At 57.6% G+C, this 16905-nt stretch overlaps 1 protein-coding gene across 3 annotated transcripts in view; it reads left to right on the forward strand.

Annotated features, from left to right (window-relative positions):
* The window catches only part of PTPRN2 (protein tyrosine phosphatase receptor type N2), a 470186-nt gene that overhangs the window by 200690 nt on the left and 252591 nt on the right, over window positions 1-16905 (forward strand). For 2 of the 3 annotated variants that reach the window (XM_059711309.1, XM_059711310.1), the window contains 4 exons: window positions 4838-5141; window positions 12268-12492; window positions 14196-14236; window positions 15386-15735. In XM_059711309.1, coding sequence (XP_059567292.1) covers window positions 4838-5141; window positions 12268-12492; window positions 14196-14236; window positions 15386-15735 — 920 coding nt within the window. The remainder of the gene's footprint in view (window positions 1-4837; window positions 5142-12267; window positions 12493-14195; window positions 14237-15385; window positions 15736-16905) is intronic. The other variant, XM_059711311.1, reaches the window with a different exon arrangement.

Genomic DNA, 16905 nt, shown 5'->3' on the forward strand with positions numbered 1-16905 from the left:
GGACGCGTGCCAACCAGGGCGAGCTTGGTGAGGAGGCAGGCGGTGCAGAGTGGGGGATGGAGAAGCAGCCCTTCCCCTGGGTGTGTCTCCTCGCAGCGGTTCTCAACCTGTGGGTCGCGAACAATGAAAATACGTCCTGCATATCAGAGATTTACATGACGATTCATAACAGTAGCAACATTACAGTTATGAAGTAGCAACAAAAATAATGTTATGGCTGGGGGTCAACACAACATGAGGAACTGTATTAAAGGGTGGCGGCATTAGGAAGGTTGAGAACCACTGCCTCAGAGCAACCCCAGGCTACGTGATGCAGTGTCCCGTGCAGAAGGCCACGGCACATCTGGCTGTCAGATTTCTCAAAATTCATCGGTCCTGTGGCCTAGAACTCAGCCCCTCCGGCCGCAGGCGCTGGGAACCCCCGAGCTGTCGGGGACTGGCCGCCTTCTGTGGTGAGCTGTGTCTCACTGCAGCTGGCCGGCCGCCTTGTCAAAGCGGGACCAGAGTGAGGCTCTGAACAAGGATGTTTCTTTTGTCCTGATGATGGCGCTGTCGGCAGGAGTGACCCCTCCAGTCCTCACCCCTGCACGTGGGTGGGCACCTAGAGCCTGAACACCATTAAGCACTGACAACCTTTTCACTGTGTTGAAAGGGAGAGAGAAGTGGGTGGAGAGGGAGAAAGTCAGAGAGAAACAGAGAGACAGGGACAAAGACAGAGTCACACACACAGAGAAGGAGAGAGAGAGAGAGAGAGAGAGAGAGAGAGAGAGAGAGAGAGAGAGAGAATAAGTTGCCAGCGTTGCCCCATGGCCTGAGAACAGGAAGCCACGGTGAAGTAGCCCTGACTCTCTGGTAATGAGCTAGAGGCAGGGGTTTCTGAACTCCAGCTCCCAACTCTCACCGTTGTCCAGGGCTATTGCGGACCAGCTCATTAGGAGGCCTGTGAACAGCCCCACCGCCGTGTGCTCTGTCACGCCAGCCGCAAGCACCTCTTGATCAGTGTGCTTGTCAGCGCTGCCTCCGGGCATGAGGCAAACTGGAGAAAAGGTTTGCTGTGGTCAAAAGATGGCCCAGTCTGGGCTCCTAATTTGTTTTGGGTCCTTGACACTAGAGAGTATCTGATGAGCATGCGGGACCAGGGTATAGTAGACAAACATCTCATCCGCTCAGTGTTTGCTGGCACTGGGCTGCTGGCCTCCAGGCCTTCCTGGCAGTCTCTGTCCGTAATTGTGCAACCTGGGGCTGGGAAGTGACATCAGGAGAGGAGGGAGGCCTGACCTTCAGCTCTGGGACCCCGGCCCAGGGGAATCTGGGAGCAAGGGGGTCCACCTCAATGAGTGTCTTGCTGGCTGGGAGACAGGAGAGCAATGCAGGTTTTAGTCCAGGATGTGTGTCACATGGCTGCAGGAAGCTGCCCTGATTCCCAGCTGAATATAACCACTTCCTTCCCAGGAACCTCTTTAATAATATACCTCCAGTTGTACCTACTAATGTTTATGACTTAACTTGCATTTCAGTCTGCAGGCTGTTTGAAGACAAGTCCATGTTTGAGTTGTTCTTCCCTCATTGAATATAGTCCAGAACTTGTCACACAGTAGCAGTAGTGTCGTGATGCTGCTGATGGTGGTGATAGTGATGGTGATGGTGAAGATGGTCATGCTGATGGTGGTGACGATGTTGATGGTAGTGATGGTGGTGATAATGATGATGTTGATGGTGGTGATGGTGATGGTGGTGATGGTAGTGATGTTGGTGGTGATGGTGATGGTGATGATGGTGATGATGATGGTGATAATGCTGATGGTGATGGTAATGATGATGATGGTGATAATGATACTGATGGTGATGATGATGGTGATGGTGATGATGGTGGTGATGATGATGATGGTGATAATGGTGATGATGATGCTGATGGTGATGATGGTGGTGATGGTGGTGATGATGATGATGGTGATGATGGTGGTGGTGATTATGGTGATGATAATGATGATGGTGGTGGTGATGATAGCGGTCATGATGCTGGATGACGGTGAAGCACACCTCTCTGAGCTGTGTGCTAAACTAGGGACTTTTACCCATACTCTCCCTGATCCTCACAGCTGCTATAAGAAAAATTATTTTCCAAGTTTTGCAGGTGGTAAAAGTGAAGCTCAGAGAGGTGAGACTTCTCCCCAGGGGTGCCAGTGCAGAGCTGTGCTGGCAGGTGGGCCTGGTCTGAACAGCCTCCCACCCTGCTGGCACTTATTCAGCGCATGCGGTGGGGTTTCGGAATGTGCTCAAAGCTCTTCCATCTTCGTGAGACATCAGGGCGCTTCGGGGCCGGTTCTCAGACGCTTGCCCTCGGTGGGTCATGCCACAGTGACCCACTGGGTTCCACTGACACATCGCGTGAGGAGTTAATGTGCCGGAAGTGGCGGTGCCACATATGGACAATTGGCCGATTTTCATGCTGTTAGGTTTCTGGTTTCCATATTTGGGTAAATGCAGTCTTACAAATTATTCACTGTTACCTTGAGAAACCCAACACCATAGGTTTGTTGAATTGAGGCTTTAAACCGTTTTCCAAACACAGGGTTGAACATGGGTCCTGGAAGGTTAAACTCAGCTGAAAGTGGTGGGCGGGCCATTCTCGGCCGGGCTGGGGACTTCCTGACGCTTTAAAGAAAATAAAGTGGGAGCTGTGAGGTAAAAGTACCAGCGATAGTGGTCGTAGCCACCAGCACTTCTGAGAGATCCCCAGTCACGGGTGATGGAGGTGTTAAACACCTCCCCCAGCAAAGGCCACTGGCCCGGAAGCCTCAGGCAGAGACCCACTCTGTGTGCTGTTCTCCTTCGGGACAGAGCCACCGGGAGGAAGCAGCCATGAGCTCCCGTCTCACCTTCCCACCCCCAGGCCCTGGTCATGGGCGGACACCCTCACCGAGGCCATCGCTGGTCATGGGCGGACACTGCCCTGCCGCAGCGTTTGCAGGGCGCCTGGTGTGAGGACCGCGGGTCCTGCTCCACAGGCCCTTGCTTGTACTACCTGCCACGTGCTCTTTCCCCTTCTTCGCCTTAATGGGGGTCAGCGCATCCACCCCTCAACAGAGGGCTTATCCCCGGAACACTGCTATGATTCGCCGTGGGCTGCGTCCAGCCCGGGGTCCTCTGCCACGGCCTCGTTGGCTCTCGTCAAAGGCCTCGCGCAGAGATGGCAGGTTGGCTGCATGTGGGGGGAGGGGAGAGACGCTGGGGCACGTGAATGAGGGGCCGGGGTGGCAGCCGTGCGGCGGGCGGCCAGGGGCGCGGGGACAGCCTTCGGAACAGGAGCCCACGCCGAGCTGAAGATGACCTTGCGCCAGTGTGTGTGCCCTGGAGGGACGCTGCGAGACTTCCTGTTTCTCTCTCGTGACTCTCAGCTGCCCTTTGCTAAAGGGAAAGCAGCTCATTTCAGCTGGCACTCAGACAGAATTAAACAATCTGGAGGACAGCTGAAGTCTCATCATTACAAAATCAACAGTCCCAGGGAGAATGTCAGGGTCCTTCTGTGACAGAAGAAAATTGAGTCTCAGAAGAGTCAGGTGATTTGCCTGAGTCCAAACGTGCGAAGCAAACGGCCACAGCCGCCGCGTCCTGGCCTCGCTCGCACCGACCCGCCGAGCCTGGCCCCGACGCGTTTGGAAACAGCCAGGCCAGGCAGGCGGAGCCTCGTCTTCAACCCAGCGGCCCTGTGAGCTGGACCCAAGGCCGTGCCCAGGCCTCAGCGTTCCCCGTGGCCCGGGAGGCACGAGCAGGAAGTCCGCGGGCGAGGGCTGGGAGCGGCCGTGGCCGCCCGCATCCTCCAGGAAACCAGAGCGAGGAGGAGGCCCGGGCTCCGGGAACGGCCGTGCTGCCCAGGCCGTGGACGCGACACTGTGTCGTTAGCAGCCAGGCGCCTGGCATTTCCCTGGGTAGGAGGTGCTATCACAGGAGCAGGACATGACCACTTCCCAACCACTGGGCTGGTTGGAATGAAAACGAGGACGAAGCAGCGTGAGCAGCTGAGGTGGAGCCTGGAACCCGCTGCTGGGGGCGTGTGAATGCGCAGCCGCTGGGAGCCGTGGGATGAGAGAAACACACGCCCACAGACCGGCCCACGGCACCCATAGACAGGCCCCCGGCGCCCACAGACAGGCCCCCGGCACCCACAGACCGGCCCCCGGCTGCCCACAGCAGTGCATTCAGATTGGCCCCAAAGTGGGAACAACCCCACGTCCAGCAGCTGGTGATCGAGTAAGCACAAGGCGCTGCACCCCTCCCGGGTTAGTCTTCAGCTGAGAAAGGGGTTGTGGCCTGGCACGCAGCAGGGTGCACCCTGAAACTGCGCTGCAAGGGAGAAGTCAGACACAGACCCCCATGGTGGGACCCTCCATGGTGGGTCCCGTCCATGGTGGGTCCCGTCCGCGCAGCACCTGGAGCCGGCAGAGCCCCAGGGAAGGAAGGAGAGGAAGGAGGGAAGGAGAGGGCGATGGCCAGGGCTGGGGTGGGAGGAGTCGGGTGCAGGTTCCTGTTTGGGTGACTAAGATGCTATCCGACAAGTGACGGTGGAATAGTGTGTGGCCTTTGCCCAGCTCTGTGGCCGCACTCAGAACAGCCGAGTTGGGTGAGTCCCTGGCGTGTGAATCACCTCAATAAAGTTGTTGTCAATGACTAATGTCACGACCAGCGCAGACAGGAGTTGGGTCCCTGATCATGCGCACTGTGGGCGCGTTGGGGGCCCGCTGCTGTTCGGTGCCTTGAGAATCCCGACCGGGGCCATCCTGGTGGGCGGCTGAGGACTGAGACTCAACCGCTGCTGTTTTGTCTCCCGCCCCTGCAGGGTGAGGGCCCCCAGGCCGACAGCGTGCTGCCCTCCGCCCCCGCCTCCCGGACCAGGCACCCCATGGGCCACCCTCTGCAGACCCTCAGCCGGCTCCCGCCGGGCGAGCTCAGCCCCGAGGGGGGCGGCGGGGTCCAGAAGCGGACTCTGCTCGGGCAGCTGATTGCCTACTTGGCCATGATAGCCCCCTCGCCCGCCCCGGCAGGCCCCCTCGCGCCTGGTGACCGGCGTGTGCCTTGGAGGAAACACGGGAAGCGGTTTTCGCCCTCAGAAGACCCCACCGAGCCCCTGGGCACCAGCGGAGGTAAGTCAGCCCCACCCCGTCTGGGGTCGTTTGTTGTCAATCCGTCTGCCCAGCACCTGCTTCGCCGTGTGTGTGTGTGTGTGTGTGTGTGTGTGTGTGTGTGTGTGTGTTGGGGGGGCGGGCGGGGGGGCGGGGAGGAGGGGCGGACGCCAGGCACCTGTGAGGGAGGCGCCTCCGGGTGCGCTTCCCCGTGTGGCTGGTGGAGGGAAGGTGGCCATGCCCACGCCGGATGGACCGGGTCGCGACACTGTCCCTGCTCACACCCCTCCCTGCGGTTTCACGGTTTCCTGACTTTACTGAAGAGGGTGAGGTGGGCGGGGCCCTGGCCAGCCCCAGCCCCACGCGGTGTGGGCCACACAGGCTCTGGAAGGTGGGCTACGGATGTGTTCACTCCGTCACACGCCCCATCACTGCTGTGGTCACACGCGCCCAGGTCACATGGTTATGCGTATTTGTCCCCAAACCCTCTGGTGAGACAGCGCCACTCACAGCACGATGCTGGCACTGCGTGGCCTTTCCCGCGGCCAACACGCAGCGCTGGGCTCGCCGACATGTGAGTTATGCCCTGTGTGACCGCCGGAGGGAGAGGGGCCGTGCCTGCGCCTCCGTAAGACGCAGAAGGCTCTGCGCACTTTTATCCTCAAGGCCTTTCCCGCGGCCATCGCACTCAGCGAGAGGCTGCTAAAGCAGCCTTCTCCTCTGAAGATCCCACACCACAGACCCAGCAGGGGACGGTGCTGATGACACCTGCCCAGGACCGCGGAGCGCCCTGCTTGTGTAGGTCTGCACTGGCCGCTGTTCAGGGAAGGCCCTCTCCCCCTGTAGCTGCTGTGGCACCTTTTAAATCAGGGGTGGGAACCTTTTCCTGCCCAGACCTTTTGGACATTTATAACATCACTCGTGGGTCATACAACATTATCATCTTAACGATTAGCTGCTCTATTTGGTCAAACATTTAATTAACTCACCCCATGCTTGGCAGGGCCAGGCCCACTGATTTCGGGGCCAGATGCTCCCCACCCTGTTTACATGAAAGAGACGCCAGGCTGCGGTGAAGGGACGGAGCGGAAGGTGTGCGCTGTGCACCTGGCTAAGCCGTCACACAGAAACATTCCCTCCTTGGGGTTGGCATTTCCACGGGCTGTGCCTGGGGGAGCCCATTCCCACCAGCTTTTTCCTTTGGGCCGGTGTTCTCTGCTGGCTGCTGCCTTCTCTGCTCGGATGCGTCCTCTGCCTGTTGCTTTCTCTCTCTCTCTCTCTCTCTCTCTCTCTCTCTCTCTCTCTCTCTTCCCTTCCCTCCCCTCCCCTCCCCTCCCCTTCCCTCCCCTCCCCTTCCCTTCCCTTCCCTTCCCTTCCCTTCCCTTCCCTTCCCTTCCCTTCCCTTCCCTTCCCTTCCCTTCCCTTCCCTTCCCTTCCCTTCCCTTCCCTTCCCTTCCCTTCCCTTCCCTTCCCTTCCCTTCCCTTCCCTTCCCTTCCCTTCCCTTCCCTTCCCTTCCTCTCCTCAGAGTATTTATTCACCTCCCGCTCCGCACCTGCCATGAATGCCTTGGGAAGGTCCCTCCCCGCCTGTTAGCCTCTGTCCATGGTGCTGACCCTGCTCGCGTCCCCTCAGCTTCTGTATGGCTTCTGCACATGCGATGACGCTGGGATGATGCAGGGCGCCCTGTCTTTAACGCCCTCCCCTCCTGTGCTATCTTCCACAACTTAAACATCTCCCAGTGGACGGCCTGGGTCCTCCCTGCTGGAAGAGGGAAATACCGCTGCCCACCAACAGCACTCAGTCCTCCGAGCGCCCCCTGGTGCCGGGCAGCGGTGACTGCTCCACGTGTCTGCTAGAGCTGCACCGCTCAGAACCTTCCCCACGTGTCACCTCCCACCCTCTTCACTGTCCCCTGCCCCTCTGAACTGGTCTGCGTTGCAAAGTTGGTTATAGTTTTACAGGTAGCATCTTCCCAGCTGCCCGTGTGCTTAGAGGAGTCACGTAAATGTCCACCATGAAGCAGAGAGAGTGTGCGATGAGCCCGCACACCCAGACCTGGCCCCTCCTGCTGCTTCCCCTCCCCTCCCCCTCCCCCTCCCCTCCCCCTCCCTGTCACCAAGTGATCCACCGTGGGATAGCAGCATTGCTTTGCCGAGAGATCGGACTTGCCTGAGCCTGGCCAGCAGTTCTGTCCTGGAGTAAAATCGACGGCAGTGCTTTCAGGGCATCAAATAGCAGTCAGCACTCAGATTGCTCTGTTGTCATAGCTTTCTTTACAGTTGGTTCTTTTTTAATTCAAAATACAAAGAAGGTCCACTGAGTTGGTGGCTACATCTGTGAAGCCCCTTTTATTTTTATTGTTTTAAATTGTTATTTGTTAATTTGAGAGAGGAAGAGGGAGTGAGAGAAGGAGAAGGAGAGGAGAGGGGAGGGAGAGGGAGAAAGGGAGGGAGAGAGAAGGAGAGGGAGGGGAGGGAGGGGGAGAGAGAGAGAGAGAGATCTATTTGTTGTCCCACTTATTGGTGCATCATTGGTTGACTCGGTATGTGCCCTGAGCAGGGATCAAACCCACAACCTTGGTGTATGGCCGACGCTCTAACCCACTGAGTGACCCGGCCAGGGCTGGCCCCTTTTGATCTACAGGTTTCTCCTCCCTCTTTTCTCTTTCCTGGCAATTCATTACGCAGTTTATTGTAGAACTGGCTCGCTAGCTCACTTGTCTCGCCGAGTTTTTCACCGTCTGGACTTTGCTGGTGGCCTCCTAAGGACAGCATGCAGCTCCCTATCCCCGTGGCCCAGGCTCCAGTCGGAGACTTGGCCCTTCGTGTTCGGGGCTCAGCAAAAGGCGGTGATGTGCCTTCCGTCGGGGGCGCCTTCCAGCCGTGCCCCATTTTACCACGTCAGCAGCACAGCCGCTCCACTTCTGAGCAGCGTTCACCTTGACTGTCGGAAAGGTGCTCGATCCCCCCCACCCCAGCCACCCCACCCCACCCCCGGCTGCGCCTGCCCTTCCTCCCAGGACATGCCACACAGTGCCGTTCCCACGGTGATATCTGGTCGGTGCCCGTCTCCTGTGGGCTGGCGACGTGCCTCTTTCTCCATTTGCATCCCAGGGTCCAGCAGGTGCCAGACTCTTCCACATAGAGGGTCCAACCTCAAAAGATGGTGCTGTTTCCAGCCTGTTTCCTGACGAGGAAGCGGCAGCTTGAGGGTGGATGGTGGCTGGCCCAACCTCGGATCCCGTGAGACCCAGTGGGAGTTCTTAAGAGCCAGCTGTCCAAAAGGCAGATGTGAATACAATAGACTTGTTACTGTGGCTAATTGGTCCATTAATGTTTTAAGTGGCCATTTAGCTCCAAATCCTAGCTTTCTCTGACTGCATTGTGTGCAGTGCTATGTTGAGCCTGTAGGGGGTGCAGAGGCACAGGTGAGCTCACTGAGATCCTGGAGGGAGGGGTGTGAGCCAGGGGAGGGATAGACTGTGGCCTTCTGTGTTTAAATGAAAATGGACAAGGAAAGACCAACTTCTCCCTAAGTTTGTGGTCTAGGGCCTTACAGCCCCACTTCCCCTCCCATCCTCCCATCTGCCCACCCCCCGCAGAAGTCCACAGTCATGCCCAGGGCAGAATTCCCATGAAGGCACAGGGCGCCGCAGCCTCTCCACGGAAACTATGCTCCCCTTCAAATAACCTTGAGGGAGGCCAGGAAAGCCAGAGGGGTGGGCAGGTGTGTCCTGACTTCTCAGGGGGGCCGCCCAGAGGGCTGCCTGCCAGGGCAGGGAGGGAGGGGCCTGTGAAAGTGGCCATGTGACTCACGACCCTGGCCTTCGGCAGCTCCAGGTAAAGCTCCAGGAAAACCCACCCCACGTGCCTCCAAGGTGATGGACGCGTCAGGCCGGCTCCTGCGTGTGGCCAGTGTCCATGACGGAAAAGAGGCGTCTTCCTCCTCTATTCATTGTTTACACCTGTCCCCTTCCAAGCTTTAGGGCAGAGGTGGGGAACGTCCCACCCGCGGGCCAGAGAAGGTCTGGCCCTGCCACGGCATTGGGGTGAGTTAATTAAATGTTTGACCAAATAGAGCAGGCTCATTTTTAAGTTGATAATTTTGTATGGCCCGAGAATGGTGCCACAAATATCCAAGTGCCGTGGGCAGAAAACAGGTTCCCACCTGTTTAAATGAAAATGTTTAAAGCAACGTAAAGCTCAAAGGCCTACGTGAGGCAGGCGTGGAAAGGACAGAGGCCACAGTGAGGGTGTGGCGGTGCTGTGGATAGACGTTGTGGGTCCAGCGCCCCAGCAGCAGGCCTGTGTCCCGGGGCACCCCTGGCAGAGTGCCCCCTGCTAAAAGGTTAGCCTGTCATTTTGTGACCTGTTCGCTATGGGAAATAGAATTTGTAAACGATTATTTGCTCCTTTTTGCCAGTTATATATGTAATAAATGGTTACCACGCGAAACCTGGACACTAGACACAAAGGTAGACACGCACAATTGCCAAGACCAATGCTCCCCGTGTGGGCTGTCCTGCCCCTTGGGCTCCCCGTGCGACCGTGCCTCGCATGAAGCAGGGCCACCGGGGCAGTGGCAGCTCTGCACCCTCCCTCTTCTGTCCCATCGGTGCCTCATGGGCCCGTCCTCCTGCAACTAGAGACCAACACGCAGGCCCAGCCTGTGACCTCGGCCACTGTTAGGCAACGAAAAGTGCCATGTCCACTTTTTGTATTTAAGTTTTTAAATATTGTGGTAAAATACACTTTGGTTTGATCATAAATTGAGTTCCTAGCTGCAGATGTATGTAAACCATGCACATGGGCCATCCACCCTCTAGAACTTTCCTACTCACAGGAAGTCCAGCAGCTGGCACTGTCCTGAACTCATTTCTCTAAGTCCAATCCCCGTGCGCTCCCGGTTCAGCCCCTCCCAGTAATGGAGACAGATTTCAATGGCACACACAGCGGCCCACCTGGACAGTTTCATATTCCAGCTTGGCGTTTGCCACCAGCCCGTGCCCAGCTCCTCCCCTGCCATTGCTGGTGACCGTGCTGAGCGTGCACTCCTGTGAATGTGCCTCTCAAGGACACGTTCTTTGGAAAGCAGCTGAGGGCCAAGCCTGCCACCAGCCGTTACACAGTTAGCGGCAACACTAACTGGGCAGTGTTTGTCCTTTGCCTCCCTGTTGCATGTAATGAGGGAGAGGTGGGCTGGGTGCAGGTTCTGTGAGACCAAAGTTGGCAGCCCACCTGGGCAGGGCGCCTGGCACCAGGTGGCAGCTCAGCGCAGCACCGCATTCAGCCAGTGAGCAGTGCACACCGCTCAGCTGTCAGACCAGGCCCCCGGCTGGAAGGAGAACACATTTTCCGTTCCCTTGTTGCGCCCAGTGAAATAGACGGGAAGCTGACATGGGATTACGCCTGTGGCTCCCAGGTGGAGGCCCAATTGAGGACAGAATAAAATAATAAACTCCTTCTGAGTATGTCTGAGTCACTGCAAACACCCGAGAGTGGGTCTCCAGGGATTAAATGAACTATATGCTCTCTAAACAAAAGAGACACAGTAAATTCCTCATTATGATGATGGTTATGGAGGTAGTGGTGATGATGATGGTGGTGATGATGGTGGTGATGATGGTGGTGGTGATGATGGTTGTGATGGTTGTGATGGTGATGGAGATGGTAATGATGATGGTGATGGTATGATGATGATGGTGGTGATCATGGTGATAGTGGTGGTGACTAGCTTAGCTCTTTTTTAATATATATATTTTTATTATTGATTTCAGAGAAGGGAGAGGGAGAGAGAGAAACATCAATGATGAGAGAGAATCATCGATCAGCTGCTTCCTGCACGCCCCACACTGGGGACCAAGCCTGTAACCCGGCACATGCCTGACCAGGCATCGAACCGTGACCTCCTGGTTCATAGGTCCAATGCTCAACCGCTGAGCCACACTGGCCGGCAGCTCTTTTTTTTTTATAATGTGAAAGTATCTTTCACTCTTACATTTGAAGGACATGTTCACTGGATATAGACATCTGAGTTAAACATTATTCCTTTGAACACTTCAAATATGTCATTCATATGCATGTTATCAAATATGTAATTGCATAAATTACATCAAATAGGTCATTCTTGTGAGATACTGGCATGTCTGTGACCTCTGCTTTTCTGAAGAAGTCAGAGCCCACTCATCCATTTTGCTCTGCATATAATCTCTGCTGCTGACTGTCCTCACTTTCTTCTCAGCATTTGGGCTGTAAGTGCCATTGTGCCCACTCTTGTGCTTATTCTTGGAGTTTCCTGAGCGCCTTGAATCTCCAAGCTAATGCTCTGCACCCATTTGGGGGGTTTGGGAGCTTTTGTTCTTTGGCCCCATTCTCTCCTTCCCTCTTGGATTCCAGTGGCAGCGTCATGTCTGGCACTACCTGCAGGCCCTGGGTTCCATTCCATCTTTCCCGCCTCGTCGCTCTGTCCTCCAGTCACAGGACCACCTGCCTTCAGGCTCACGAGCCCTTTCTTGTCCCCCAGCCACACTCACCGACTTGTGTGGGAGGCTTCCCATTTCAGGGTGTTCCTGTCTCCCCCAGAATCGCCTGTTTCTCACTGGGTTTGCTGGGTGCTGCTGCTCTGCCGTGTTTATAGCATCTTCCTTGCTGTCCTTGCCCCTCCTTGATGTTGACTCCTTTTGTCTTGATTGCATGTCCCGTTTTTCTGATTCTCATATGTCTGTTGCTGTTGTTGCTCCCTGGACACCGTGTGTGTGGGACTGAGAATGTGTCACCTCCACCTGAACGGAGTTGAGTGGTTGCTTTTTGCCTGGAAGCAGTGCGATTCTTGGAGGACTCTTGGTTTGCGTCCCGTCGGGTGCTTAACTTTTCAGGGAGATGAAGCTGCTCAGGCTCCTCCCCTGGCACGCAATTCCAGCTGTTTTATCTGAGGCCCTACTTCCATCCTCCCCCTCGGGTCCATGAGTTTGGTCATAGGTCCTTCATGGGTCCACGTCCATTTTCACTGTTTAAAGACACTGAGCCTTGGTGTAACCGGAGAGTCACATGGGACTCAGATTCAAAAAACAACACGTGTTTCTGCACACCGCCTGTGCCTGTCGTCAGCGGGAGGGTTGCTGTAGGAGGCTCTGTGTGTGCCCTCTAGGAGCATGGATTCAGCACTTCCTGGAGGACCCAAGAAAGGACCAGGTTGCTGTGGAGACGCTGAGCCCCCCGGACCTGGACAAGATGGCCGGTGTGATTGCCGATGCCGCGGACGCGGAGGGGGCATGGGAAGGCCCCCGAGGGGCTGGAGGAGAGCCCGGGGAGCCGGCGGACAGCTCTGAGGCAGCGCTCTGGGACGGCGCCCACGGCGGGGGTGGAGCGCAAGGTGAGCGCCTGTCCCTGGCACTCACACTGTGGTGGACGGGAAGGCCCCGGCCACAGAGCGGTGGGCACCGGCCTCCCGGGAGTGGCCGCAGAGCAGCCGTGCTGGAAGACAGCCTGCCCTCTGGGGGGAGACGGATTCCTCTGCTGAGGTGCAGAGTCAGAAGCAGCCTGATGCTAGGAAGTGCTTTTGTTTGGATCGTGTGTTAGTGAGCAAGTCAATTGTTCGACTAATACAGTGAAAGGGGTTCATTTGAATGTCTGCCTGAGGCTCACCTTCCAGGCTGCTCCACAGAGAGAGCAGAGGCCCCCGGGTACCTCCAGCACACACATGCACACATGCACTCACCCACACCCACACATGCACACACACACACATGCACACCCACACATGTGCATGCACTCATTCACACACGCACACATACACTTACACATGCACACCCACACTCACACATGCACACACACATGCACATACACATACACTAACACACGCACACCCACACATATGCATACACTCATCACACACGCACACCCACACTCACACATGCACACCTACACACACACTCACACATGGACACACACATGCACATCCACACTCACACATGCACACATACACTCACACCCACATACATACACGCACACATGCACACCCGCACATGTGCATACACTCGTGCAAACACACATACACTCACCCACACTCACACACGCGAACATACACACACGCACACCCACACGTGCATACACTGATTCACACACGCACACATACACTCACACACACACACCCACACTCACACACATACACGCACACCCACACTCACACATGCACACATACACTCACACATGTACACACATATACTCACACATGCATACACGCACATACACTGACACACATGTGCATACACGCATGCACACTCACACATGCACATACAGTCATACACACACACGGCAGCTGGACCTGTGGGTGGGCTCAGACTCCCCTGACAACTGGCCTTCTCTGTGCGGTTGCTTCTCAGAGTCGTTGGAGCCACATTGAATCGTGCAGCTCAGTCCTGCACATAGTAGGCGCACAAAGAATGTGCCAGAAGCACGGTGGAGGGTGAACGTCTGTCTGGGGGTTGGGACAGGCTGGTGTGGAGCAGACACTCCGCTCGATGGTAGCAAGGGCTTGTGGAAGATACTGGAACTCCCCGGGACAAGGCATTGCGAGGCGGTGGGCACTCAAGGATTGACACCCACTCTGAGGGCTGGGGGTCTAGAAAGTCCTGGGGGGTTGGGGGCGTCAGGAGGGCGCGGTGAGGGGTGCGCTGGGGGCATTGCAGGCAGGATGCTGGCTTAGAGAAGTGACCGCCACAGCGAATTCCACGTCCGCATGTTCAGGAGACACCTTCGCAAGGTTTGGGTTGGACGCTCTGCTTCCCCTGTTCACAGCCACAGCCTGTCCCGCGGGGCGGTGCTGCCGGTGTGAGCCACACGGACACACGCAGGGCCGGGGAGCGGGGTGGCTGTGCGAGCGACCACGCTTCCGTTTAGCTGCAGCTCCCCCTCCGTCAGTGTCAGTGTGCCGGGCAGCGCCTGCGCCCACGCGGGGGGTGCTGCGAGGAGACGGGCGCCGGCCTCGCGTCGGGAAGGCCTGGTGGCGGCGTGCGCACTGCGGCCCCGCGGTGCCACTCCTGACCAGGACGTCGATAACGCTCTTGTCTTCCACAGGCACCAGAGCATGGGACGGCGGTGCGCACGGCCACGGGGAGGTAAGACACACGCCTCTCAACTCGTTTCGCGCTAAGCGGAACTGCCGGGCTTCTTTCTGTTCATGGCTGAGAATGTTTCTGAAATACAGAGGTTACCTTTGTTTTGCTTTTTTAGGAAAAGATGGAAAACCTCATAATCCCCAAACTGAGAAAACTGTAGACAGTGCGTGCAGATTGTGTATGCTTAGATACATGCTAATGTATATTTTCAGATTTATAGTAATACCAGAGGCCTGATGCACAAATTCGTGCACTGGTGGGGGCCAGCCAGCCCACCCCAATGGGGGCCATCAGAGGCGGGTCTGGCCAGGGCGTGGGACTGTGGGCGGTTTGCCGGCGGGCCCTGCCCCTGATCAGGGTTGGGGTGCCCACTGCGGGGTGGGGCCAGGCTGGGCAAGGGGCCACAGGCGTTCTGCCGGTCAGTCTGTTTACATATTACCCTTTTATTACTGTAGGATGGGCACATTGTAGAAATATGAAAAATGGTTACTACAAAGAAGAAGGTTAGCATGCCTTAGGGTTTCCCCATCTGGGGGTGTGGTAACACGATCCCACTGCATCATACGTGTGTCCCGTGTGCTGACCTCCCAGGCACATCGCATGGGCACACTGGCAGCTTCACCTTCACCGAGCAGTGTGGCAGCCACCATCCACGTACGGCTGCTTGACCTTGAAGTCACTAAAATTAAGCAAATAAAAAATTCAGTTTCTCTTGCATGTGCCCCTCCGGGATCGAACCCAAAACCTAGGCATGTGCCCCGACTAGGAATTGAACCCAAAGCCTCGGGTGCGCGGCCGACACTCTCCACTGAGCACATCAGCCAGGGCATCGCGGTTATTTCTAACACGTAGATGCTGACAGCCTGTGCTGATTGCGCACGCTGAGATTTAACGGGTGTGTGTTTGTGTGCACGGGAGAGGGAGGGGGGAAGAGAGAGGAGCGCTATGACTGACCCTGATGTGCATCCTCCACTTGGTTGAGGATCTCTCATCTGGATGTGGCTCTAGCACAGGCTGTGCAGCCCTGCCTCATCAGCTCCGCACGCCCACGCCGTCCTCACCCACGGGGGTCCCTCACAGCCTCCCTTCGTGGGCACGTGGACAGTCTTTCTCCTGCTTGTCCTCTCACGTGGATTTCCTTCCCACTAGGTAGGCCCTGCGAGCCTCAGCCGCGGGGACGCCCTGCAGGGCCCGGGGTCTCGACGCCCGCCTGGAGCCCCACCTGGAGCCCCTCCTGCCGCCGGGATCGAGCAGGCAGAGGGCCCTGCGGCTGCCTTGTCTTCGGAGGAGGACACCGCGGGGGTGGAGAACGTGAGGAGCCGGACCTACTCCACGGAGCTGCTGGCGAGGCCGCGCTCGGAGCCCAGGGCCCCCGGGCTGGGGGAGCTCCCGCGCTGGGTCCCGGGGGCCTCGCAGGAGCAGGAGGGCCCCGGCCACGGCCTGCGGCTGGAGGTCAAGTCTCCTGAGGAGGCCTATGGCTACATCGTGACCGAGAGCGAGTGAGTGGAGCCCTGGCCTGGGCCTGCTGGTGCCGGGACCCTGGCCCCTCCCTGGAGGGGGAGTCTCAGGGTGGAGGCGCTTGGGCCGCCCTCCCTGTGCCCAGCAGATCAGAACCCGAACCCGAGCTCGAGGGCAATTCCCCGAGGGATGAAGTGGCCTTGTCTCCAGGCCCGGCTGGCGGGGGCACTGGGAGGAGGAGGCCTGGGCTGTGAGTGGCGCTGCTCCGGGGAGGGGAGGTGGGATCGGGTGCTGGCTTCACCCGATAAAACACCAAACTCATTCCCCCTTTCACACCAGAGTGGTCCCCGGAGGGCAGCACACCCTGTCCTCACGCTTGTTTTGACCTGAGAATCACAAACATCGTGTACCCAGCCCGCGACAGGCAGTCCCCTCGTCCAGGTCACCTCACTGACGAAGCTGGCATTTGACACTCAGCTTTGTACAAACGTTGTTTTCTTCAGGTGATGAAAGCGTGTTTGGGAGGAAGCGTTATCTGTGTGGCCACACAGGTGTGTGCGTGCGTGTGTGCGTGCAGGTGTGCGCTGCCTTGCATCCCAGGGCCCCCTGTCCAGGTGTTGCTGCGTCGGGTCGCAAGCGGGTTGTTCTCAGTGGGGGAGGGCTGCCCGGCAACTGGCCCCCGATTCTGCAGGCTCGCGCCGTGCCCAGAGCAGCGGCGGCTGCGGTGAGGGCGGCAGGGCGCGTTGTGAGAAGCAGAGCAGCAAATCCTTTGTTCTGAGCTGAACCACAGGCACACGTCAGAGCCAGGCTAAAGCCCAAGACCATTTCCAACAGCGACAGCGTTCTCACTGTGTTTCTAGAGAAGTCAGCAGCGCGGCCTCCGGCCGGCCCAGCGCGGGGACGGGGGCCGCGCTGTCTCCAGGCCGTTTTGTCCGGCCGCGTTGGTCCCTCCTCACCGCTGCGCCTGGCTGGTCTGTCCCAGGTGGTCCTCTCTGTCCTCCTCTCCTTTCCTGAGGACCAGCAGTCCCCGGGGGTGTCCGGCCTTCGGCATCCCACCCAGAAACGGGCAAGCGGGCACCTGCGGGGAGCCTGCAGAAGGCGGGCTCTGCCAAGAGCGCAGGTGCCGTGTGGGGCAAACGCCCACAGCCGGGCCTTCTCTGTAGCGTCAGCCGCCCGAGCACAGGCCTTCTCTTCCTTGGAAAACACCCTCG

This window comes from Myotis daubentonii, chromosome 10 (assembly GCF_963259705.1).
Source record: "Myotis daubentonii chromosome 10, mMyoDau2.1, whole genome shotgun sequence".
Classification (NCBI taxonomy): Eukaryota; Metazoa; Chordata; class Mammalia; order Chiroptera; family Vespertilionidae; genus Myotis; species Myotis daubentonii.